Raw genomic sequence first — 27,270 nt, forward strand, 5'->3', positions numbered from 1 at the left:
CCTATCAGGATCCCCGCACCGGCATCCCGACTGCCGGCAATCCGAAGGTAAGTAACAGGGCTAGGGGGCGGGTTAGGCACTAGGGGGAGGGTTAGGTTTAAGGTGTGGGGAGGGGGAGGATAGATTTAGGCACTAGGGGGGTAGGTTAGGTTTAGGCCTCGGGGTGGGAGAGTTAGAAAGAGGGAAAGGGATGCCAGCGTGAAGTAAACAGGGGTAGCAAGGCACACAGCAGGGGGTAGCCAGACACACTAACACTGAAATCCTGTAGTACTCACCTGTTGCTGCTGTCACAGAGCTGAGGTGGAGCTGTCTGAGGGATCCACCCAGAGTAGTGCAGTGGCACCAACAGCTGTACTAGAGACAGGAGGGGGGCTGCCCCCTGCAGTAGAACCAGGCGTCAGGGATCCTTCAGCAAGCTTACAATCCCCCTCACCGCGGAGGCCAATATGAGGGCTGCCAGGCTGTGACTCCTGTCTGGGCAGGCTGACACAGAAACCGGCGGGGGATGGGCACACACAGGCGGCCAATGACTCTGCACATGCAGCGTGTAATGCTGCTGCAGAGACCTTCTGGCGGGGGTATGCACGTGGCAACGCGGGAGGACAGCCGGGCAGCGGTGGTATACCCAGGCAAGTGGGCAGAGGTTTGGTGCTACAAGCCTGTTGTACTCTGCAGCTTGGAGGCTGCAGAGTGGAGATTCAGGAGGATGGCTGCCGGCATCCAGGATGGACACCCAGCAGAAGCGGGCAAGTTCTGAGGAGATTCTTCCAGTGGGGGACGGACGGTTAACAGCGCGGATGGACGGGGATAGGCGTGCGGGTGGGCAGGCAGCAGCTCGTTGATTGACAGCCCAGGATATTCACTGAGCCAGCCGCATAAATACACACTGCGGCTGGCTAAGGGGGATGTCCTAGGGGGCAGAGTCCCACGCAGCCCTCTATCGTGTAAATTAGAGAGAGAAAAAAAAATCCTAATTGCTTGAAGTGACGGTATGCCATACCGCTGCATACCGTCACACTTCGAGCATTGACATGCAGGCATCTCACTGATGTATGCATGTATCTGTGTGAAAACAAACTGCTCAAGCTGAAAGTGAAAGCATGAAGCAGTTCTATTCAGTTGGGGATTTGCAGTTTGTTTTGAAGTGGGATCTGCAGTTCGATTTGTACATGAACATGCCAAATCGAACAGCAAATCACTGTTCAAAACTGAACAAAATCGAATTCGATTTAGAAAATGCTTCTAAAATCGAATTTTAGTAAATGAAGGATTTGAAGAGGGATTTGTACTTTCGATTTGATATGAGCTAAATCGAACTTCAAAACTAAAGTAAATCGAACTTTGATAAATATACCCCTACATCTCTCATAATTTATCAGGTGAAGTTTTAGGAGTAAGTTCATGTAGTGATGGATATCAAAGGCTGTACCATCGATGGGCAATGGTATTAAACCATTGGCAGAAACCTATCGATGGTTTAGCCATTGATGGCTGAGTTCTGCGGATGCGCAGACCTCAGCCATTGGACCGGTGCCGCCAATGTTTTCTCAATATTGGGCACTGCTGTCGATGGTATGGCATTGGTGCTGCACCATCAATGAAAAAAAAACTTGCTATTGGTCATAGACATCGATGGCAATCTCTTTGCACATGTGCAGCTCAGAAGCCAAGAAGATTAGATTCATATCGGGGAGAGTCTGCGATCATGAAGAGTTCTTCACCTGCAAAGCCCCAATAATTATTTGTTGAAGGGGGTGGAGCTCGTCAAAATCCGGTGGGTGGAGCAGGAGCCTAATAATACAGTGCCTAGTGGCGGCATGACCCCTAAATCCATCCCCTGCCTAATGATATCACACTTTATGTTTTCCTTTATTTTCATATATTACTTCTCGGTCACTATTGAGTGACACATGACCAGCACACAAGGATCCAATGATATGCACACAGATGAGCATTTATTTCTTCTTTCCAATTGTTTAGTACAAAGATTATATTGTTACTTATGGATTTTTGAATGCACCATTCTAAATTTTAGTTCACCAATGATGGTACAGTCTTCTGCACTACTATACAAAAATGCATGCATATATATCCCCCAAAAACATCTGGATCTTCTCCAGTGCCACTGTTGCAATGTCATTACATCACATCCATAACAAAGAAAGCTTCTGCATAGCTTCTGCATAGCTTCTCTGCTCGTAGTATTACTATAATACTGGTGTCATGGGACAATGGGCCTGATTCAGACACACTCGCAAGCGGCTGTCCGTTTGCAAGTGGGTCGATGTTGTGCACTGCGCATGCGCACGACGGCGGGAGCTCCGTCGTGCGCATGCGCCAGACGCGACGAGCGAAGGACTTTCCTTCGCTCGTTGTGTCTGATCAAAGGGAGCATGCTGTCGATGTTGATTGACAGCACGCCCCCTTTGGTGGGCGTGCCGGGGGCGTGCCTCCCTAACGGAGGCGTTCCCAAGGGAACGCCTACCGTCAGAAGCCGGCCCACTGACATCACTAGTGATGTCAGTGGGAGTGATTTTGGCTCTGATAGAGCCAAAATCACTCCGGGCCTTGCGGTTGAAAACCTCAACCGCAGGCTCCGGCTCGCAGTGGCGATGGTCGCGATGGTCAAGACCATCGCGGCCATCAAACTGCACGCTCGTATAGGCTGTGGGTGGTGACCCACAGCTATACGAGCGTCCAGGAGGACGCTCCATAATTATGGAGGGCGGCCCTCATTCAGAGCGTGCGCTCTGCTCAGAGCGTACGGCTCTGAATGAGGGCCAATGCGTGGATGATACAGCTGGTACAGTTAAGAGTAGTTCCTTCTTTGGCTTTAGTGCCTAAGACAGTGGCATCTCTTGCACCACTCAGTTATGCTGGTGATGCCTGAAGGCCCATTTAAAAATCATCAACTGTACAGTATCTGCATTAGTAATAAAAATGGGGTATATGTACTAAGCCTTGGAGAGAAATAAAGTGGACAGAGATAAAGTACCAACCAATCAGCTCCTACCTGTCATTTTTCAAACACAGCCTGTAAAGTGACAGGAGCTGATTGGTAGGTACTTTATCTCTGTCCACTTTATCTCTCTCCATAGACCCCCATGTACCAATATATACTGGTTCAAATCCGAGCTCGGTCTGCAATCTGAGTTACCTAAATGTATAAAATAGGAGCTATGTATAAACGTGCTAAAGAGAGATTATAAACTAGGTTTACGTTGTTATGTAAGTGAAGGGTATTTTATTACTAAAATAATTTCTTTTTCCAAGGATCGAGTATTACATTATTGTAATCAGGACACAATTGTCCATGATATTTTTAGATTTTATGTTTGTTATTGGCAAATAAATATGACGCAATCACAGAGCATTAATCCAGAGACACGTGCTCAGCTCTTTCATTACCTGTGGTGCACCTAAAGTAGTCTGACATAGATCTCATTATTTCTGGGAACATTGCTTTTTTCTTCCTTTCATTTTTAAATTCTCATTTCACATGATGGAGGGTTCCTCCGGTGTACCAGATGCACAGGTGTATTTATAGGCTTTCTGTGTACTTTCCCAATGTACTCTGCTCAAGGACCAGCCTTTTGCCAGATGTTTTCTAAGCACATTTTTGTGCACTTTTGTCTCACAACAAATCCCAAGCTGTTTAAGGCCCTCATTCAGAGCCACTCGCTAGCAGCAGTACGCTCGTTCCGAGCGATGTTCGCACATCTGCGCATGCGTACGGTTTTTAGGACGCATGCGCGAAACAGTCAGTGCGGCTGAAAATCGTTTGTACGCAATATAGCGAATGCGTGCTATTTTGAGTGACAGAATGAGGCGTATGTGGGTGGTAACAGGGGAAGGTGCTTGAAAACGGGGAGTGGAGATCAGAACGCAGGCGTGCTTAAAGGTCAAAACGGGCGTTTTATGGGTGTGCATAATTAATCCAGCAGCGTCATTGACCAAGTCGCTTGATTTTTTTTAACTCAGAACTGCTCGCAAAATAGCGGTTGAAAAAACCAACCACAAGAATAGCGAGCAGTACATATCCTGTTCGATGTACTCGATTAATCTAATAAATAGCGGACATGACGTATGGTGCGAGCGGCCAGGGGGCGTTTTTAACACATAAACGAGCGTATGTTTTGCTCGCTCGTTCAGACTTAGAGGTGTGAACAGACTGCAATGTGCGAACGGATCATTTGAATAGCCACCCCTTGTTTTTGAACGAACGAACGCAAATAGCGAACGGCTCTGAATGAGGGCCTAAATGTATTATGCTTACCACCGGCTTCCTGACTACATCCCATGCTCACCTATATTCCATTAGCTATTTTCTCAGCTACTAAAGCTCTGAAGTTTTCTTCAGTTCAAAAAGGTAACTAATTATCTACTATCAGTTAGAGGACTTTAAAGGTGATTGCATCCAACTTCCTATACAGTATACAGTATGCACAAATGCTTCATTTATTCCTACAAAACAACTGCCAGACTGCACTGAAAAAGGTGTTTAATGATCATAGCTATTATTTTGTATTCTCCAGGCATGTTTTATTCCAATTACTGTATTATCAGACTTAATCAACATATATTGCTATTTAAACATATAGCTTTTTACATTACTGGTAATAACTAAAACCTATATAGGAATGTACATACAAATTGTAGAAATTATTTAAAAAAATATAACTTATCAGTGTTTGAGCTTACTACCACAAACCCAGTGGCTGGCTCATTGACTCAGAAGGTTGTCTTGTAAATTGCTTTTTCAGAGCTCCTTTCTTTTTTTTTATGTTCTACTATATAGCCCGCTTGTGCCTTTGTCTACGATCAAAAGGAGAACTCTCCTAGGAGGAACTGGAGCCCCTGCAACCATGCACAGTCTTTTTTGGTCATCTGCAAGGGCAGTATTGAAAAGTCTTAGGAGTAGCAACCTATGGGTGGCCTTTTGATGCCTATTTCACTGAACCCTTCCACGGATCTTCTATGTGGAAGAGCTAAAAATATAGATCCTGGTAAAAGCCTTGATGGAACTTGCAGTAATGAAATCTAGTCATGTGAAATTATTATTATTATTATCATCCTTTATTTATATGGCACCACAAGGGTTCCGCAGCGCCTTACATGATACATAAACAAAGTACAGAAACAGTTGAACAGAACAAGAAAACAGTAACATACAGTACAAGACATTGCAAGACAAGTACATGGCATATACACATTGCTGCAACAGTAGCAGGGTGTCAAGCGTTAGGTGCTGTTGTAAGGAGTATAGAGAGTAGATAACAATATAAGCAAAGGAAGAAAAATCACATGAGGAAAGAGGGCTCTGCTCATGAGAGCTTACATTCTAAAGGGGAGGGGCAGACAGACGGGTGACACAGATGGGGTGGACCGAGGGTTAGGATGACAGATGGGTGGAATCCTATTTTACAGTATGTGAGGAAGTCATCTAGATTAAAATTTACACCACCGACATTCTACTTTACATGACAGTATTTGTAGGCGCCTGTGGAAAGCCAATATTTGTTATTTCAGTTTACGTGAAGTTTGATGGATAGCTGAAGCCACTTCATCAAGGGCTATTTAAAGAGTTTGGTTAAGGTGTGAACCAGTAGTCTCAGGTAAATGTAGAAATTTGTGAAAGTAGTTTTTGTAAAGAGTTGTTCAGATGGAAAATAATGATAAGTTGTGATTGAGTGTGGATTGTTTGCAGGATTTTTATTCCATAGTAGATCAGCTGTATGTGTGTGGGGCCTGGATATGGTGATCTGTCACCAGCTAATAAAATCAGGAGGATAGAAAAGTAGATATAGTTGTAGGAGATGTGTAAAAGTTTTTTATAGTGACACAATGAGGTTGTAATAGCAAATGTATGATAAAAAGAAAGCTCATGAGTTTTTAGAGGAGGTGAGTGAATCAATAGGGCCGCAATGAACACAGAGAGGTGAGATGCAGAGAGAGTTAAGGATGTTATAGCCTTAGAGAAAACACGAAGGAGTGTTTTGATGAAAAGAAATGTGTAGTACATGGTGAATTTTAGGGAAGTTACTTTTAGACAATTTTTAAAGAAATCAGTTTTTAAATCTAAAATGACCTTAGATGTTGGTCAATATTTGTTCAACTGTTTGACTAACTGTTATGTTAACACACTTTGTGCATTTAACACTTGGTGCTTTTAACCCCAGCTGCCAAAACAACCACAGCTGCCCCTATACTGAATATAAAGGAATGGTGTGCTTGATTGAGACAGGCTACATCTGAGTCAATTGGTCTGCTGATCAAAGGAGATAACTTGCTCTAGTCAATGGGGACAGGTATCCAGAAGGGGGGTCTGAATACCTGTCCCCATTGGGGCTTTAAGCCCAGGCTGTATAAGATTAACTGACTCTTCTCCTTTTGGGTAGGGGACTTTTTTGTGTTACGCACTTTTCTTTTTTATACACTTGGTTGACCGAACACATCTAATTTATAAAATAAAAAAAAGTCTGTGCTCCAAAAACTGAGGAGGAGAGCACTAACTAACACAGCTCCATGTAAATAAAATTTTTTAAAATGAGCTTTTAGAGAGGTTTGTTTGCAGGGCCGTAACTAGGGTGGTGCGACTAGTGCCATGGCACAGGGCACCGCAGAGCAGGGGGTGCTGTTTGGGCCTCTCAATTTTACTGTTTATTATCATTTTCACTTGTAGCTTCCTCTTCTTTTATCCTCAGCATCTCCTGGCCTCCCCTATCTCTTCCCTGGCCCTTCCCCATGAGGCCATGGCCCTTTTTCATGTGAACTATCTTATGTCCCTATTTAAAAAATATGGGAGGGGGTTGCCAATGCTCTCTCTGGCACATGGCACCAAAAAGTCTAGTTACGGCTCTGCTTATTTGAATATTATTACCAAGGAACAATGGGGTTTATGCAGATTTGAACGCAAGTCCATATCTTGCGGGCGGATGTTTTGTATTTAAAAGTGTGCATGCTCCATAGCTGAGCGCATGCACCTATGGCCGATTCTGCATTGTACTAATCTTAGTCGCATTTCTACTTGTGCCTTTTATAGGCGTAACTGGCTAGTAACAAGTCTCACCCATTGAGGGCGTATTGAGGGCATGAATTGCAGGCTATACTGACTTGTGCATATACAAGATGATTTCAGACAGATCTCTTGAACCAAGGATAGGGTATGCAATCGGGAAGCCGACTGCCTAAATACCGGCAGCCGGCTTCCCGACTGTCATATCCCGGCAACAGTGAAATGCCGGGCGTCTAGATGTAGATGCCCGCATTTCCCCGACGCCGGGAGACCGGCGCCCGGCATCACGACCGTAGTGATGCCGGGCGCCGCGAGCGGACAGCCGCAGGGGGGGAGGGTTAGGTTTAGGGCTCCCGGGGGGGACTTAGGTTTAGGCAGCGGGGAAGGGGGTGGTTAGGGTTAGGCATTTAGAGGGGGGATTAGGGTTAGGCACCCCTAAGGAGGTTTATGGGGGTTAGGTTAGTATATACTTACCTGAGGACGATCGGGATTTCCAGCGCTGTCGGGCTTCCGCTGCTCGGGACTCTGCTCTTGTCGGGCTGCCGCTGACGGGAATCGAACCGCCGGCCATGCGGCCGGCGGTATTTCATACCAATTCCAAGGATAGAGCTGTAAGTGTGCACTAATAATAATGACGGCTCTGAAACCAATCATAAGAAAAGGGTTTACTAGATCTATGTAAGCCTCTTTATCCCTACTCAATGTTATAGTATGTCTACAACATATTGCATCCTTCATACTAGGTGTGCATTAAAGTGCAAAAACTTTATAATCCATACTGTAGGGGGATGTTTAGGTTAACAAGTGCATGTAGTCTAGCAGACTAATGGTTATCTATATTTGTTTCAGGACACATCCAGTTTTTTTTGAAGATGCACAATGCCAAATTCAATGAGTACACAGTACCTGGCGTAATCAGCTTTTATCTACAAAATCTGACGCAACTTGAATAGGCTTGGTCTTTTATGTCCCTTCTGATTGGTCTAGAGCACACACTCCCTCTTGTCTTTAAATATTACACTGCTGAATTACACTAGAAAACTCTTCTATAGGTATAAGCAGCCAAAAAATAGAATATCTAAACCAGGTACTTAGAAAGTGTACAAACTGGATTTCGAGGTAAAATTCTGTTGTTTTTTTCATTGCTACTTTGTTTGTTTTTTTAACCTGTGTAATTGTTATTTTGTTTTATACATTTTATAATCAAAAAATATGTGTACATTTTAAGAGATGTGGCCCATACATTTGTGTTAATGTTTTTTTTTCGTCTTTTATACATGCCTGATGCTAAATTAAATTATAAGCTTATTTATTGACTTTTGATAAGCAGCTACATACTTTTAAGCATTTAACCATTTATATTATTCGATATATTTATTTGTCTAATATACTGGTTTGCCAGTATATTACTTGCTTATATAAAGATGCCTGTATGTAGGCAACTATCTATTTCATATCTTATGTTTCAAATGCAAATTATTTTTTGTATAGTGTAGCTTATTTCTGATTTTTTAAATATTTTAAAATGATAAAGTAATTATCCCTGCATTTTTTTTGTTTTTACAAAAATATTTGTAGATGCTTTTGTACATGTTAGGTGATTTTGGCTAGCTGTATAGATAATCAATGATTGGGCAGCAATGTAGTCTTTCTATGTTTCATCTTTTTATTTGTAAATTGGCTCAACTAGCCTTTGCATAGTTCTGCCATAATCAGTATGTTTTGGAAATAGAAAAAATGTTGCTTGTACTTGGCCTTAATAGATTATGGAGAATATTTATCACAACTTGCATATCAAGTGTGTTTGTGATGTGAAATATTCTGCATCGCAATTTTCAAGACATCACAATATGCGTCCAATGGTAAATAAATATTGAGGGGTCTATTCATCATCACTTAATTTATACAAAGCAGGTGAAAATGTACACTTTCACATACTATTGTATAAATTAACTCAGCAGCCTATGAAGATTTACATGGCAGCCTGTGCAGCCAGCAGAGGGGTCTATTCAGATCCCTCCCTGCCGAATCTGCGTAATTCCGAGAGCTGAGACCTCTGGCGGCACCACAGCCCATTTGTTCCCCATACTGCCTTCGGCTCACCTCAGTTGCTTCTCCCATCCAGGCTCCATCCAGGATCCACAGCGCTGCTGCGAGTAGACGGGTGAGCTGAGGATAGGGGACTGGGCTAGACATCCCAGCTGGCGGGGGGGGCAGTGTTCTGTGGTTACAGACAGCGGCAGGATCGACACAGTGGCGACTACACATGAGCAGTGTGAGGAAGTCCTTATGGACACCTCAGCTGCAGAGGAAAAGTATCACAATTCCAAAAAGCTGACTTTGCAAAAAGATCAGCTTTTTGGAAGTGATACTTTAGGCAATGAGGCCTGATGAATGCCTCCAAAAGGTTGTTTAAATTTGCAGCGAGTTTAAAACATAATTATCATTGTGATAATTTTGTATTGATGAATAGACCCTTAACTTTTTGTATATAGTATCTTGGTCAACATTTTTTTTTTTTTAAACGTAGGGTATATGCTGCATAGTAAACTTAAACTTTCTGGCAACCATGGCATGCTGACACAAAAGTGCACAACGGCAATAATAGCCTTGTGTGTCTTGCCATAATTATATACAACAGGATCTTTGTGGTGGATGAGTAAGCTGCTTGCTGGGTCATTCAGTGCAGCTCACTCATCACAGACTGAAGTGGGATCAGCTGTGTGTGACAGACGAGGAGGACAGGGAAGGGATCACCAAAGACCTCTCTCAAAAAAAACCGGAGGAAAGCCTCTGTGCATTGGTTTAGAAGAGCTTCTTCTGAAAACAAGTGTTAATTTACATCTCGTTAAATCTGGACTGATTGCATTTCCTACTAGAGTTGTAGAAAATGCGATCAGTATTTGTAACGAATGCGAATTTTAGGACATGGAGGAGATTTTTTGCAGAGGTTACCTGAATATGGTGGGTAGGCCCATAACCTTGGCCAAGAATATGCTAAAAACCTCTATTGATTGCAAAATTTTATTGCATTTATATATTATCAATAATCTAGAGTTGTGCACATGAGATTTGTCTGTTTTTGTGCCTGCAATTAGTCTCATCAGGTAGCACCTCCCATTATATATATATATATATATATATATATATATATATATATATATATATATTCAGGGTGTACAGTCCAGGAATCTTTCCCATATACTGGATCAAATTAACAAAAGATGCCCCAAAGTCAGATAAATGCATAATATAAATAGAAAATATGTTTGATTATATACTGCATAAGCAAGAAACATCAGTGACATCAATTTGTCATGGTTGTAACTATTTTAAATACTGTATAAATTAGTAGTGAAGAGTTAGTTTAAGAACAGAACTATTTCAAAACTTGACACTTTTTTAACTACATGTACATGACAGGTGAAAATTCGTAAAAACCCGAAAATGCAGTTTTCCGGGGTTTTACCGCTTTCTCCAAATGTACTAAGCACCGGAATGCCGAGTTAACCAACAGAAGCCTATGGGCTTCTTATTGGGGTGCTCCTCCAATCGGATCCCTCCCGTCATCCCCGCATCTCCACAGCCTTCTGTGGATGCGCAGAAGGACGCCAGAGTGACTTCTAGGTGATAAACCCGGAAGTCCTTCTGTCCAGAGTCATCGCAAAGGACAGCTCTTATCGGGAGAGCTGTCCTTTGCGATATTCTTGGTACATATCGCAGTAATGAACTACAGTATGTACCCGAATACAGGGGGGATATACCGCATCGCTGATGCGATGTTTAGTACATCCCGCCCCTTATCTAATCATAGGCTTTACATCCATGCACTTCAACATACTAGTCTCATACCTCTCCAACGATCTTTTGTTCAAACTTTAGATTGTAAAGTGTTTTGCACAAGGTGTTGTTGCTCCTTGTTCTGTATTGTACATTTAGCAGTGTGTAATATAGTGGTACTTAAATGTCCTAATAATACACAGGAGGATTCAGTGACTTGCGTTTAGTTAAAATCAAAATGAAATAACTACTGTATGACAAATGTGATGCTATAGTATGTTGCAATTAGAGATGTGCGCATGCCAGCATGTTATGGAATTCTTTAAACTTTGATAAAAACAGCTAAAATCATGTAATTTGGATCTGTTTTTGTTGCTAAAGTTTATTATTAACATCAATAACATTAATTTCCATTAATTTCCAGTTAATTTTGACCATCTCACAGCTCACAATATTGTTTTCACCAATATTGGCCAAAGGCTGCAGAGAGCTGACTGGCTAAACTAAGTGACAGAGTAGCGGCACAAACACATAGCAGTTTAAAAGAATATAGCACATCTATGAAACATAGTGGCACTGCAGTGGCAGACAGGATGTCAGTTCAATAAACTATACGACCATATAGAATAGAATAGAACTACTAGCCTAAAAGTAAAAGCCTAGAAGAAAAATATATAATATATTATCCAACACACTTTTCCAACCAGCCAATCAGAAATCACAGGCATCGGGCCAATATAGGTGATCCAAGCCAGAGTAACAGCAGAATCCCAAGAAAGTACAAAAAATGTACAATTAATTATTAAAAATATATTACCAACACATTTCTCCAAAGCCTCTGGTTTAGATGCTTGTAGCAGCAAAAATAGTTAATTTTTTATTTAAAAAGCGTCCCCCTCCCCCCAAAAATCAAAAACCAGCCCTGGACCTCTGAGCCTTGTAAAATAGGGAGAAAAAATGGGGTGGGGTTTCCCATATTCTCCAAAGACTGCACCGTGATGAACAAGCCGGGGGGCTGACACTATAGCAAGGGGACACACAATGAGGGTTCCCCTTGCCATACCGTCAACCAGCCCCAAACTGGTCAGCCCAGGGCCAGAGTTCCTTGGAAGTGGGGACCCCAAAAATGTGGTCACCCTTCCTGAAGAACTAAGAGCCCTAGACTGACCAGTTTGGGGCTGGGTGACTGTGCATCTTCTTCCATGCATCCCCTAGGCTTTGGGTATGTGGGAAAAATTAAAATAATAGTTAATAATATAGTTCTTTACAGGCAGACTACAGGTCCCAACAAGCCTGTCCTGACATGCCGGCACTTGTGTAAAAACACCTTGTCCCACCGCTCTCTAGTTCTGCCACTGGCCACTGAAATAAAAAAAGCCCAAACCCGATCCCCACGGACCACACTGCACTTTGTACAGTGCCTAAACTTCAAATGACCATTCACTCCCATTGAAATGAAGCGCTAATTGGCTGAGAACGTGTAGAATCCAGCTTTTTTGTTGTGGATTAATGCAGAAACAAGGACCACAAGGAAAGAATACACAAATTTCCTTTTATTTCACGTTCTTGCCATTTCAATTAAAAAACAAGCAAACAGTTTTTTGGCAAGTTTGAGTAAATTTTTTTGCCATGTGAGAAGGTATAAAGAAACAAAGACTATTGCCTGTGAGTGCTGCTTAAGCAAATGACTGATATTGATGTTGAAATGTGACCAGCCCAAACAGTTTCAAAATAGGTTCAACACAGGGGTGAGAAAAGCCTCGGCAGCAAATGGGTTAAACATAACGTTGCTAAGAGCATGACTGTTATGTATTGGGGCTGATTTTGAGTCGGACGCAGTAGATTGATGTTGTTCTGAGTCACACCGTGCATGTGTCCACATTTTGTTCATACAGAGTCGCAGCACAGATTTGGACGCACAGTATTATAAATGTAAGGGGAGTTCCTGGTGATGACATGGAAGTAACAGGTAAAAAGACGCACATAGATGTCTAATGGGAGAGTTGCAGGCGTTTTGCTGAAAGTTGCTGAACCGCTGAACCGAATAGGCGATACTCAGACAGAAACACTGCACCTGCCATAGGACAGGTGCTAGTTTCCATGATGCGACTGACTGGACATCTCAGTTCTTGTGCATTCAGATGCACAGATGGATCACAGGGAAGGACTTTGTAGTAGTATTTGCATAAGTAGCCCCGTCTGAGTCTGATTCCGAATCAGGCCGATTATATTCTTAGCGAGTGAAATACAAAAGTTTATATTTTACTATTGTATTGTTCTAAGAAATGTATAACAGAACTGCAGTTGATATTTCAGTAGTTTTTCTTGGTTAGATACAATTACTTTTTTGATTGCTGCAAAGTATAAGTGGCTGTATTATTGTTGTTTAGCTAATAATTCTATTTATACAGACGGAACAATTTTTATTAAGTTAACAAAACAATTGAGCAACTGTTTTCAAGACACACTGATGGTATATCATTAAAGCATAACCCTGCTCTGCTACCACTGAAATCCAGCTCATCCACCATGCTTTTTTGGTTGTCACTCTACACCACTTAGCTAAAAGAAATATGCTCCACAAATAGTTTAAATGGCCTAAGGCAATGTAAATCATTCAATAGACAAAACAGTGGTGTCAAAAGTGGGTGGAGCAGGGGGGGCCTACCTAAGGTGTCATATTGGATTTAAATAATGTTAAATGAATTGCTATTTTGTGTCATTGTCTCCCTCAGTGGGTTGTGGCGCTGGGTATGAGTTTATAGAACCAAGGGGTAAGTGTCCCAAAAAAAGTTAGCTGCATGCAAAGCCATTTGGCACTTCTGTTAAGTGGTCCGAACACTTCTGGCATCACTGAGGCCTGTTAGTGGACTCAGAAGAGAATTTGCCCACTGAGTCTGCAGTAGACTGTGCTGTGTATGTACAGTATACTATAGCGATATACTATATAAGATGTAGGTGTACATTTCTCCCCTAAGATGTGTGGCCATCAGAAAGTCTTTTAGAGGCACGGGTTGATCCTGAGTCGGACGGATCTGTCTTACTGTGAAATTGGGTGATTCGGGGAGGGAACTGGGTGGAGACAATGCAATCGCACTGAACTATCCTGACCTGTGGGAGTGTCATGGGTGTGTATCTAAAACTCTGCAATTCAGAGCTGCATGCAGAGCGAGGGGAAGCCTGTTTCTGATGGATTTCTTGCACCTAACATGGGGTTGGTGGAAGTGCCAATACTAATGATGACGGTTTTAGCTGTTGCTGTAAAATCAGTGGGCAGCCTGGCTTCCTCTTGCAGACGCACAGACCCCTGCATTACCTGATCTTAGTCTTGCATTAGCTTAAGGTAGTAATTCTGGCTTCACTTTGCATGCAACTTAGAATCAGCCCCACAGAAGAACAAACCATTCTATAGGGTAAGATGCACTAAGCATTGGCGAGAAATAAAGTGGACGGAGATAAAGTGCCAACCAATCAGCTCCTAACTGTCATCTTTCAAACACAGCCTGTAAAGTGACAGTTAGGAGCTGATTGGTTTGTACTTTATATCCGTCCACTTTCTCTCTCTCCAAGGCTTAGTACATAGATCCCTTATTTGGAACATTACATTAGCTAATGTGAATTACAGTAAAATGAAGATGTATTTATATAACATCCCTCCAAGTGTGAAGCTTAAATGACAAACTTATATTCCAAACAACACGGTAAATAACTGTAACGCTTACAAAAGAAGAAATATATACATTAGTTCAACATACCATTTGGTCAATTGCGTTTCAGTTCATATAATAGATAAGCTGAAAAAGCTTTTAGGATTTTCACGGCACAGAGGAAGATCAATTAGTAATCAACACTCATCTGAGAAATTGGTTTCTTTATGTTTTGTTTGCAGAACATAGTGTGCTGAAGCCAATAAACCAATAAAGTGTGCGATAAGCCTTAATAAGAACAGTACTATTTGCTTTGGGTCTGTTCACTGACTGCTGACTGGTTAAAATGGATCGCATGGAGCTGCAAAGAGTCAACACGGATGATGACAGCAACAGCGGAGAGAGCACTGAAGATGGATATTGCAAAGATATGGACTGTGAGAAAGCTACTATAAGCAGGTTGGATGTGTGAAATAAAGTGTACCTCAAATACATGCAAAAATAATATTTTAAGGTACTTAGTCAATGATGCAGTCAAGCATCTAAAGAATAACATTTTACCATTAGAACATGTCTTTAAAATGATAAAAATGTATAACAATTAGTAAATAGTAAATAAAAGTTCTAAAACTCTGAGTTCATACAGCTCCTCCCTTTACATAAAGGATTCATGGTTCTATTTACTAAGCAGCGTTAGGAGACTGAGTGAAAAGTGATAAGGTGCCAGCCAATCAGCTCCCAACTGCCATCTCACAGGCTGTGTTTGAAAAATGGCAGTTGGGAGCTGTTTGGCTGGCACCTTATCACTTTTCACTCGGTCTCCTAACACTGCTTAGTAAATAGACCCCTAAATCTCTGTAGATATCGTTGTCTAATCGTCCTGCATGTGCTGGATGTTTGATATCAAATATCCAGCACATGCACCAACCCCCAAACGTCTATAACGGTCCCTATAGTAACCAGGATAACCTGGTCAATATTGACCAGGTTGGCCTGCATTCATGGGCGATGATCGATATCGACCACCCATGCCCACGCATCGACCATCGTTTGGGGTTTGGAAAGGCCCGAAAAAAGAATGATATGATCCATAATAATATGATCGATATCGTTATTGTTCTTATCGTCCTGTTATATCTGACTGTGTGTACGCACCAAAGTTTGACGCTTTGAGAAACTATTTTTATGTATTCTATTAGTGGGTGCAGTGTCATTCATATCTTTAGTAGTATAATTTCCTCCCCACAAGGCTGTAACAGGGGGTGCGCGCCTTGTGCCATCACACAGGGTGCAAGGCCCTGGTGTCAGCATCGTCGCTGCTCCATGGGACCTGCATGTGGCTTGCTGCGTGCCTGGAAGTAGCGCTACTTCCCAGAGCCGATGGCCCCGGCTTTAGTCTTGACGTCACATGTTCAGGGTGAAGGGCCAGCACTGGACTTTCTGAAAAGGCGACAATCAACAAAGACTAAGACTATAAAAATTATATTAAAATCCAGGAGTGGTTTCCAGGAGGATCTTATCTGTTTCATATTCACAATACTGAACAACGTATTAAAGATTAGCAGGGTCATTCCCAGTCTGAGACAGACTTTCAGGTGCATCCTGCACCCACTACTGCAAATGCTGAGCATATCGCTTTCAACAGGGAGGGGGCATTGCTGGGCACTGTCTGAGAACTGCCACAAATGGAGAACAGCTGGGCAGACTGCACCTACTGCCTTCTCTTACATCTACTCACCTAACATCAAGGTTGATGTGTGATCACCTGGTTCCTTTTGTACAAGAAATTCCTACTTCTGTATTCAAGTGAAAGAATGTGACTAGTAAATTGATTTTTAATTTAATGCTAAAACTGTAAATATTATGAGATTATATTTGTGCCTTATATAGTCAGTATGCTGATGAGGGAGATGCTGAAAGCCAGAAGTTCCTGACAAATGGAACGGGAGGAAAGAAGAAATTGGAAGAATACACAGAGGAGCATGTAAGTATCATTGTTCTCTGGACTAAGAATTACTGTGGACTATATGACACATGTAACTGTAAATTATAAAGATTAAAGGTGGTTCATATGTTTTACATTGGGCACAGTTTATTTTTAATACAATTTTGTTACTAACTTATGTGTACATTTACTGTCATTCAGACACTGATGGGCATTGCCAGCAATTTTGTGTGTTAAATATACATGACTTGATGCTGTTTTATAAACCATCCTTGATACCCAACAGGTTCTAAATCCCTATCCCGACGCAAAGACACTGTAATCTGCAATCTGACAGCATTTTAAAAAAAGAAATTATGCAAAAAGATTCAGAATGAAAATAAAAAGTGTGTGTGTGTCTGTGTGTATGTGTGTGTGTTGTCAGTTCATGCTGGCACTTGCAGAACCCAATGGCACCTTTAGTTCATCTGTAAAGGAAATATTACAAATAACACAGTACACACACTTAATTGAAGAATCTTTTAATACACAGAAAAATCCCTGAGACCCCTTGTGCACCAAGTTATTACTTATATATCCATTGGGAAAGGTCCGCATTGGTCCAGACTCCAGAGAAGTCAAACATGGTAAAAAACAAAACGATATAAGGCCTTTCAGTATCTCACAAGTGACAGGTCACAAAGCACACTGCCATCTAAAATGATTGGTCATAGTATGGGAGCTGCCGTGCTTTAACCAATGTCTCTTCTATTGGTCATGTACTGTATCTGGACGTCTATGTCAGTATGTTCAAAATCCACTGTATAGTAAATCAGGTGTTTCAATAGTTTTAATGATGGAAATCGAAATGGCAAATTCTCTTCTAAAGTGAGTTTTCTCAGTGGGATTGTGGCAGCTTTGTGCTTAATAAATCTGCAATACGCTGTCCTGCCGGAAAACTGTTGCAATCCCACTGAATAAGCAAACTGCTGAGTGAATTTACCCCATAGATTCATCTTTAAAACTGTTTATATTTATAATTTTTTTGCTGAATCTATGGTTATGGGCTTCCCAGGAATAAAACAAGATGTTTACCGAATTATATGACTTTTTATTTATGTAACTTATCCCCATAATTGTATCTATAATGCCAGACTCACATTTTCAGTCTGGAACAATGCCCTTTACTTATCATCTGTGTTGCATTGTCACAGTGAGTCTCAGGAAATGGAGAACAAAGTTTGAATTATGTGTAATTATTAACTCATACATGCACTGCAGGCCTACACACGTCATACAGGAAGGTCATCAGATCATTGGGAAATCCATGACCTGTGTTGGCAGAATATGTCTCTGTGAAATTCTGTTTCCAACTGTTAACACATTTGTCCTTATTTTTACCAAAAGCATCCTGGGACCACATCAGTTGGAATGTCGGTGTTCAACCTAAGCAATGCCATCATGGGAAGTGGAATTCTCGGACTTTCTTATGCCATGGCTAATACAGGCATCATACTGTTTGTGTGAGTAGTGGCATATGCACTAACATGTTATAAAATGGAAACATTGGGCTTTAAAAAAATTCAACATGTACAGTACCTCCTCACCTCTAGTTAAATGGAGCCCATGGTTTGAATATTATATAGAACATCTTAACCCATCGTGTTCCTCCGCCAATTTTTAATTGAGATTTATTTTTGTCACACTCCTTATATACAGTCTACCTTATATTTTTTTGTCTCTATATTATATTGACCAACTTACATATATTTGATATCATACTACAATGCTGCTGTAAGATCTTCTCTGCTTGCCTCCCGGCTGCAAGTTACGTGGCATGTCCACCCTCCCTTAGGGTTGGCCAACGGCATCAGTGGTTAGCAATCATCTGATGGTCAATTGGTTTACCATTTATGGGGCAGTCTAATAGTAAAAAAATGTACTTCTACATATTGCGCATGCACAACAATGCCCCATATAATTTGCGCTTGTGACACCATGAACCATTACATTTTAACCATGGATGGTTTCTGCCAATCATTAAAAACCATTGACCATCGATGGACTGCCCTACATTCCTGGTGGGCGGGAGTGATGACATCATCACACTAGTCTAATTTCCTGGAGTCCCAGAGATCATCCAAATGTGTGTGGTGTATGTCTGCACAGCACATCTGCCACTCGTTTTCTCACCATACTTTCCTATTTTTGGGACTTCACCTCTTGAAGATCGCGGAGGAGAGGTTCACATGGATGTAGCCTGGCCCATGCTGTGCAATGCCGCCCTTCCATGTCACTGTGCAGTGGAGGCAGGGCCATGATGATGTGATTTGTGGTGAATCGCCTCATCAAGCTTCATCGAGTATCATAATGAAGTGAGCAGGATCTGGGAGGGTTCCCTGCTATCCCCATAGTCTGGGAAATTCCCCGATATTCTAGAATCTCCCTGACATTCCCAGGAGAGTATGCTGGTATCCACTCTACCAATAGCAATGCATCTGCCTCCTAACATGGCAACTTGCTGCAAGAGGGTGAAACAGTCATGGTAGAAACATTTATCTCTGTATAAACACTCTGAGAATTTTATGTGTATTATTAAGCTGGGTAATGCAGACTTAGGGCCTGATTCAGCAGCGTACACAATTGCAACTACGTACGCAGATCGGCCGATTGTTCAGTACTGCGCATGCGTGTGTCTGCATCGCGCAGCTATTACGCACGCACAAAATCCATTGCAGAGTGAGTGACAGGAAGTGAGTGTTTTGGGGTTGTGACGGGGGAGTGGTTGGAGAAATGCAGACGTGTATGTCCGTTGAACGCAATTGCATGGGCGTGCATAAATTTGCCAGTGCAGCTTGCGGACTCACTGCGACATGTCAGAGCTGCTGTAATTGTGCATGCCGAGCCGATATGCTTCGATCTTACTGATGTATACACAGGACTGTGAGGTAATACGGATGTATAAAGCAGCAGTGGGCGTCTCTATGCTGGCTGAGCTACAGTATGGCAGGTATTAGCATATTTTCGCAGCTTCATTGTGTGCGATTACGCAGCTGCGATCACAATTGCGATCCATACTGAATCAGGCCCCTAGTTAGCGATATTTTCTGGCCTTACTCCTAAGGTGTTGTCTCTTTATGAAATTATAGATTAATGCTAGGTTGTTGTAGCCATGTCATGGAAACAGAACTGGAAATCATTAATTAAAGAGAACATTATAAAGTACCAACATTATAATTATTTACAGCTACTAAAATGTATTGTCCACGCTCATCCTAAACCTAATGAACTAAGTAACTGAGGAAATTGGCAGCACTCAGGCTATACAATATAACTAACATCCCAGGTGTAATCCAGTAACTGACGAAGAAAACAGAGTACAGTGCTGCTCACTAATCACAATCAGGGGCCTAAGTCACTGTTGTACACTATTGTCACCGCAGCTGCTGTGCTACAATATGCAAATGTCGTAGGCGCTGGGATATGTAGTGAGACGCCGACCAGCGTCTTTGTAAATCCAAGAATCTGCGTACAAAGTCGCAGCATCGGTCACAGATCATTCGATGTTAGTGGTCCTGAGTAACTCTATGGTCACGCAGAATGGCCGAGGGAACTGAGATGCAGAAGCCATGTTTAGTGCGTACGGGATCGCAGATGTAGGATGTGACACCCCCCAAAATGGTTGCGACACGTCTGCGTTTTTATCCAACACTCCCCGTTACCTCCCCCAAACACTCCCTGACTGTCAATCACAATATCGCAAATAAATATTAGTGATGGAGCCATGCAGACTGTTAGATATATAATACAATAGCATACATGTGTCCACATACATCTAGCTACCTTGCGCGTTAAACAGCCCGTCTAGTCATCCATGCGGTGGCGCGACTCGGTAGCGCCAAGCATCGTTTTGTGAGGCTTTTTCCCTTAAAATGCATGTTATTCGCAAAGCGATGTGAATTATATGGACAAGCAGCTTCTGCCGATAAAAATCGTATGCGTCATGCCTATATACTGTGTGCGACTGCGGCTGTATCTGCATGCGAAATGCTACGCTACAATGTCAAATGCTGGTACAGCTGCAGTCACACACTGAATATAAGCATGACGCATATAATGTTCAGAAGCATAAGCTGCTTGTGTGTCCTATTCACATCACTTTGCCAATAATATGCATTTTAAGGGAAAAAGTGGCACAGAAAGACGTTTGGCGCTACCAATCGCACGGTGTTCGCGAGTTATGTGTAACACGACTTGTAGCGCACAGAGGATAGATGTATGTGGACACATCTGTATAACACCTACAGCTTTCCAGGCAGCCCAAGAGGCCCTATGGTCCTGAGATATATTTTTTCAGCATACTAAAGCCTGCAATAAAAGACCAATGTATTTGGCACTGACTGCAACTTTAAAAATGCAAGAGGAATGGGGTGCTGATTTCTTCAATTGACCTTTTATTCCTTTACAGTTAAAGAATGACCCCCTTCTTAATCAATGAAATCCCCAACATATAGAAATATTGTATTTTCCAAATACCATGGTATGGAATAATAGAGTCAATTCATTTGCAGCTACAGTACATAGCACATTTCGGTGGAAGCTATTTCATAATGTTCATAATTGAACCATTTTCGATTTTCTGTAAAATGCTTGTTTTTCTAAAAGTGAAAGCCAGCAATTCAATACCAGCACTCGCTAATGGTAACCTCATACATACTATATACATAGAGGACAGGAGCAGTTGTCCAAAAGTTGATAGAGTCTTTAACATATTTTCCCTCAAAAAGTAGTGTGATTTGTAAATTATATATTTAGTTCAGATGAAAGTAATTTGTTGTTCATTTAATTTAGGATTCTTCTTCTCGGCGTTGCAATTTTATCGCTGTACTCTGTTCATCTTTTATTAAAGACAGCAAAAGAAGGAGGTAAGACTTTATATTATATTTTATTTATTTATCATTTGTATTCAAAGCTGAGAGGTATTTACTATAGTTCTGCCAAAAAAAAAAGGTAAAGCTGAAATGATAATGCATAGCTAGCATGCCAGTCATACTTGCTGCGAGATCTGTGACCGAATGAATGTTCTGCTCAATAAAGCTAATATTATTTGTGATTATGGAATCCAACCAGATATTGTTTTTTTGTAATAGGTTCATTAATCTATGAAAAATTGGGTGAGAAAGCTTTTGGGTGGCCTGGAAAAATTGCAGCTTTTATCTCTATCACAATGCAAAATATTGGTGGTAAGTTAAAAAAATAAAAATTTTAACTATCATCAGAATAACTTGTAGTACAAGGTCATTGAATGTTGTATATCAGAATAGGATTTACACATTGAAAACTTCTCGCATTTCATATTTACTTTGACAGATGCATATTGGTGCACTTTGTAGCGTATTGTGGAATGATGACTGACCTCCATAACTTTTTTTTTAATCCTTTGCTGCCAAAACATATCCCATTCCTAAACACTGTTGTGGAGTTGATCTTGCATATTGTGGAGTTGATCTTGCAGGTTGTGGAGTTGATCTTGTAGGTTGTGGAGTTGATCTTGCAGGTTATGGAGTTGATCTTGCAGGTTGTGGAGTTGATCTTGCCGCTGGGCCATTTTCTTGTGATTTGAGCTGCTGTTTGCAGTGCAGACACGGGATTCTAGGGAGAGATAAGTACTACATGTGTGCAGGGCTGTGGCGTATCTATAATGGGTGCAGTGTGTGCGGAGCATACTGGCCCCCGGGTGCAGGGGGGCCCCGCACCGCACACCCTGCACCCATATTATTTTAAACGTATCTCTCTGTGGTCCTGCGGCGGGTGTCAGCACTACTAAGAACACCAGAAAATGGCCGCCGATGCCATTATCCCGGCGTTCTGCACATGCACAGTAGACTCAGGGCACACTCTAATGCCCGGAGTCTACTAATGCTCTGGTGGCTGGCCAGCCACGTCAGTCGGCTGCCGGCCACCGGGGAGAGCAGAGGGGCCCCCGCACGGGGAGTGCACACAGGCCCCCTCCTCTCTTAAGACGCCCCAGGTGCAGGGTGTGCAGTGTAGGGCCCCCTGGACCAAGGGGCCTGTGTGCACCACACACCTTGTACCCTTTAAAGATATGCAAATGGTGCATGCTCCACATACTTGCCTACCCTCCGGGAACCGCCATAAGGCTCCCAAAAATCCTGTTGGTGGTCCCGGACATTCAGAAAGGTGGACAAGTCTCCCGGGGGCTGGGGCCATGGCCACCCACTACCCCAGTGAAGTGGGCAATACAGGCAGCCAATGACCCAATTCAGCATTCCATAACGACAGTGCCAACCTGGCCGCCTCATTCAAGAGGAGGCAGCCATAAGGTTGGCAAGTATGATGCTCCAGAACCAAACATATGGGTGATGCATAGTCATACACATTGCAGTCGCATATACACTTGCAACTAACTAGGCATAACCGGGCTTTAAAGCGGCATTCTTATGCAGCAAAGGTGAGTAAATATGCCTAGTTCAGTGGTCGGGGAACAGGGGTAAATTACCCCACATGGGGTAAAAATGAAATTCCTGGGGGTAATGGACGGACAGCCGGGCATGCATATGAATCATTCTATAATATAGGACGGTTCATATGCATGCCCGGCTGTGCCGCAGGGAGGCTCTAAGCCGGACGCCCGCTGAGATGTTATTACCAGCAGGCACCCGGCTCCTTCCCTGCAGCACCGCGTTAGCCGGAGGCAGGAATTCTCTTCTGAACTCCAGCTTCTGGCTCTCTCCATACGCACTATGGGAGAGACGTCATGACGTCTCTCCCATAGTTCCGAGGAGCAGCCGGGCGGACAGGACGGCGGCGGATGCAGGAGCGGGGATCAAGGTAAGTGTTTTTTTTTTTTTGTACAGGCGCCACTACAAGGGCATTATATGTGGGCACTGCTACAGGGGCATTATATGAGGGTACTACTACAGAGGCATTATATGGGGGCACTACTACAGGGGCACTATATTGGGGCACTACTACAGGGGCATTATATGGGGGCACTACTACAGGGGCACTATATGGAGGCACTATTACAGGGGCATTATAAGGGGGCACTACAACAGGGGCATAACTATGGGGGCACTGCTACAGGGGCATTATATAGGGGCATAACTATGGGGGCACTGCTACAAGGGCATTATATGGGGGCACTACTATATGATTTCCTTCCTTTCAAATCAAGGGGGTAACGTCGGCGTATCTAAATATATTTTGGGGTAAAAGGTAAAAAAGTTCCCTGACCCCTGGCCTAGTTAGTTACACACATATCTTTTGCACTAAGTATAGGCTATTGTAAGTACACCCTGGTAATAATGATAGCTATCAAGCTAAGCGTATGGATAGTAGGCGAGTGACCACAGAGACGCGTACAGATCTGCAAATAAGCTAATATACTCAATTTGTTGCATGAACGCATACAGTAGCTTATATATATTATATGAGTTTCTGAGAGCATTGTCCCAGGGTTTTCAGCAGCACTGGTGATTGCTCTTATTGTTAGAACTTACATTTCCTGCCATTGTCATTGTAACTAACAGATGACAAACTGTCAGATACTGTAATGTCTCCCTAAGTTTTCTCTGCCTTCCGCTTCAACATAACGGACAATTCCTTACGTGATAAACTTTATGCTGTTAACAATATGACCTCATGGGAAATGCATGATTGCTTAGGATACCCTGACATCTCAGTACAGAAACCGTGGCATGAATCTAATCCATTAAATACGTTCTAAAGAAATGTCTCATCATTCTGCAGTGTAGGCCATCAAACTGCTGTGATTATGGGGATAGTGCTGTGTATTGTCATTGTTACATCGTTTATTCCTAAGGGGATTATTTAGTTTTGTGGTCTTTCTTTTTTATCTGAGAAATAAAATATAACTACAAAAATAACCACAAAAAAATGCAATTTATTTAAAATAGTATATTCTTTTAAGTATATACATTAATTTATTAACTGCTGACAGCCATAGTACCCAATTACATTTGATTTAATTGTAGATTGCAAAAAAAAAAATATCTGATTCCACCTCACAGCATCTGAAGGTGACATAGGTTATCCTGAGCTTCTGCATACATATAGCTTTACATTAGTCATTCATTTCAGCTTGTGATTCTCTAAACATCATTGTGTTCTCCCTTGTTCTATTCATTTCAAACATGTATGAAACCTTGAACAGTGATAAAGTACCAACCAATCAGCTTCTAATTTACATTTTTCAAACACAGGGGTCTATTTACTAAGCAGTGTTAGGAGACAGAGTGAAAAGTGATAAGAAAGTGATAAGGTGCCAGCCAATCAGCTCCTAACTGTCATTTTTCAGACACAGCCTGTGAGATGACAGTTGGGAGCTGACTGGCTGACACCTTATCACTTTCTTATCACTTTTCACTCTGTCTCCTAACACTGCTTAGTAAATAGACCCCTAAGTCTGTAAAATGTCAATTAGAAGCTGATTGGTTGTTACTTCATCTCTCTCCACTTTATCTCTCTCCAAGGTTTGATACATCTTCTGAACAACCAGGGTCAGATTGGCCATCTAGCACTTCTGGCTAATGCCAGAAGAGCCAATCGCCTGATGGGCCCGTCGCGCCTTAAAGCCTGGCTAAGCATCTCCACCTCCCGGAGCTCTACTCAGCCGGCATGCAGAGATAGGCTGTTGTGCCGTGCAACCACGCCCCCGTGACTCATAACCCACTCCCATGAGGTTTGGTCACGCATCTTTTTGAGCGTGTGCATAGACGGATGCTGGAGCCAGATTATAGCCCCAGTCAGTCCCTACATACAACCAACATCATCCTTGTAAAACCTTTCTCTATTAAGTAAATGTTGTTTCCCCTGTGTGTTTATACATGCAACTAATTTTGGTGGGGTAATATAGCATATGTTAGATGAAGATTCAACCGCAGTGAGTGAACCTTTGGCGGATTGCTTGGAAAAGTCTTACAGGGCAGTGAAGTCTAAATACCCTTAGCCCATAGTGGCCCTGGATTGTGGATAAAAGAGCAATGTCTGAACCTATTGTGGTCTCTTAAAAAAAATTAAAAATCTCAAATTATTTTACCCCTTTATTTTTAAATCAGCCCAAAATGCTTTGCATATTTTATTAATATCAATTAGAATTGCTATATTGTTTTCCATGGTGCAGTAAATGGAAATATACTCAAAGGAGACCAACAGAATAGTGTGCTTGCCTTAAACAATGCCTTGATGAGATGACACATAGGTGAGGAGCTACAGAATGCTAAAGTGAGATACACAATCCATACAAAATCATCAGATCCATGCATCGTTCATCCTACCCCTGGCAGTACCAGGCGAGGCAGCCTTCCTGGGCTCACTACATAGGTTACAGAGTGTGAGATATACAAGGGTAAAATGGAACGCGGATAAGAAGATATCCACTGAATAAATAGTTCCACGTTTTGTTCATCCAGGCCATGAGAATACCAGGTGAGGCAGCCATCTGGTGTGTGCTTCATATGTACCAGTGGGCAGAATGAACAATTTGTAGAAGTGTAACATGAGAGAGAGAGAGAGAGAGAGAGAGAGAGAGAGAGAGAGAGAGAGAGAGAGATGAGGAAGTTGATGTACTGCAAAATGAGTGACAGATTGCAATAATAATAATAATAATAATAATAATAATAATAATAATACACAATGTTATGCAATAATGGGTGGAATTACAAGGTGAAGTTGCAGAAGGGTCAAGTAGTAACATACATGAGGTGCAGTGCTTGAGAAATTTTTAATTGAAAGTTAGATAGTGGGCCAAAGTCACATCAAAATCCAGTTCATACTCCAGTTACAACTCCTTATGATTTAGATGACATGTTGACATGTTGCAGGTTTGAAGTTGAAAGGCAGGTCTTTATTGTTATGTTATGGCCCTAAGTAGGAGACACAGGTCAACTGGTACAGGGGGGGTAGTTGTTTGATCAGCAAGTTAAATAATAGAGTGGATGTTGCAAAAAGACTAAGTCACATTTGCAAAGAAACTTTCAGATGAAGGTCAAACTCCATAAACTCAATAACGGTGTATTTTCTAGTGTTGCACTTAAGATGAAAAATCTTTAAATAACAACCAACATAACTTAACAACTAAGAAAAAATACACAAATACAGTGCTGGCATTTTATAATGTTATCACATTGACAAATTGACACATTTTAGTTTTTAAATTTTATTTTGAATGTTTAAATGATAGCGGCACTAAAGAATGGACTAGACAATTAACATGCACACAAATAAACTGAACATTGGTGATCAAATGGCTACTTAGCACAACCCACCTGTTCAGGTTGTGTAATCATTTCCTGCACACAACATATCCCCCATGCAAGGAGAGTGCACCCACTAATCCTAAAAACTTAAACATCAAACTACTGTACAGTTCTCTACTGCCACTCATATCAACAAGGACAAGGGCAGGTGCAAATACACAATAATGGTGACGACCGGCACTAGTGATCTGTTTCTAATTAGCCGATTACAAGTGCTCTGCAGATGATAGGTACAGTATGTCTTTCATTGCTCTGCATACACCTGGATATTGTTTTTGTGCATTTTACTGTATATTAGATTTTTACAGAACATAAAGACTTGTTCCTATAGTTTTATAGAGGTTTCCTACATTTTGGAAGCAAAACGAACGATATAAAAAACATGAGTGTAAATGTATATGACATGTGCTGCACATAAACTAAAAACATATATTACTAGCTGATTTACTGTACCAGGTTTCACCCATGTAGACCTTAGATATTTACTGTTTCCATTTCCATCTCACCACTCCAGTAACACATTAATCCTTCACCTCTACAGTAATGCATGCCCTCCCTCACTGCTATAGCAACACATTCCACTCCCTCACCTCTGTAGTAACA

At 41.9% G+C, this 27,270-nt stretch overlaps 1 protein-coding gene across 1 annotated transcript in view; it reads left to right on the forward strand.

Annotated features, from left to right (window-relative positions):
• Nucleotides 1-27,270, forward strand: part of SLC38A4 (solute carrier family 38 member 4) — a 142,800-nt gene that overhangs the window by 66,911 nt on the left and 48,619 nt on the right. Inside the window, exons 2-6 of the mRNA XM_088465590.1 lie at nucleotides 14,685-14,901; nucleotides 16,333-16,426; nucleotides 17,774-17,889; nucleotides 21,218-21,291; nucleotides 21,517-21,609. Of these exons, the coding sequence (XP_088321716.1) occupies nucleotides 14,789-14,901; nucleotides 16,333-16,426; nucleotides 17,774-17,889; nucleotides 21,218-21,291; nucleotides 21,517-21,609 (490 nt within the window). The 5' untranslated portion in view covers nucleotides 14,685-14,788. The remainder of the gene's footprint in view (nucleotides 1-14,684; nucleotides 14,902-16,332; nucleotides 16,427-17,773; nucleotides 17,890-21,217; nucleotides 21,292-21,516; nucleotides 21,610-27,270) is intronic.

Source organism: Taudactylus pleione, unplaced genomic scaffold, assembly GCF_031769625.1.
Source record: "Taudactylus pleione unplaced genomic scaffold, aTauple2 ptg002018l, whole genome shotgun sequence".
Classification (NCBI taxonomy): domain Eukaryota; kingdom Metazoa; phylum Chordata; class Amphibia; order Anura; family Myobatrachidae; genus Taudactylus; species Taudactylus pleione.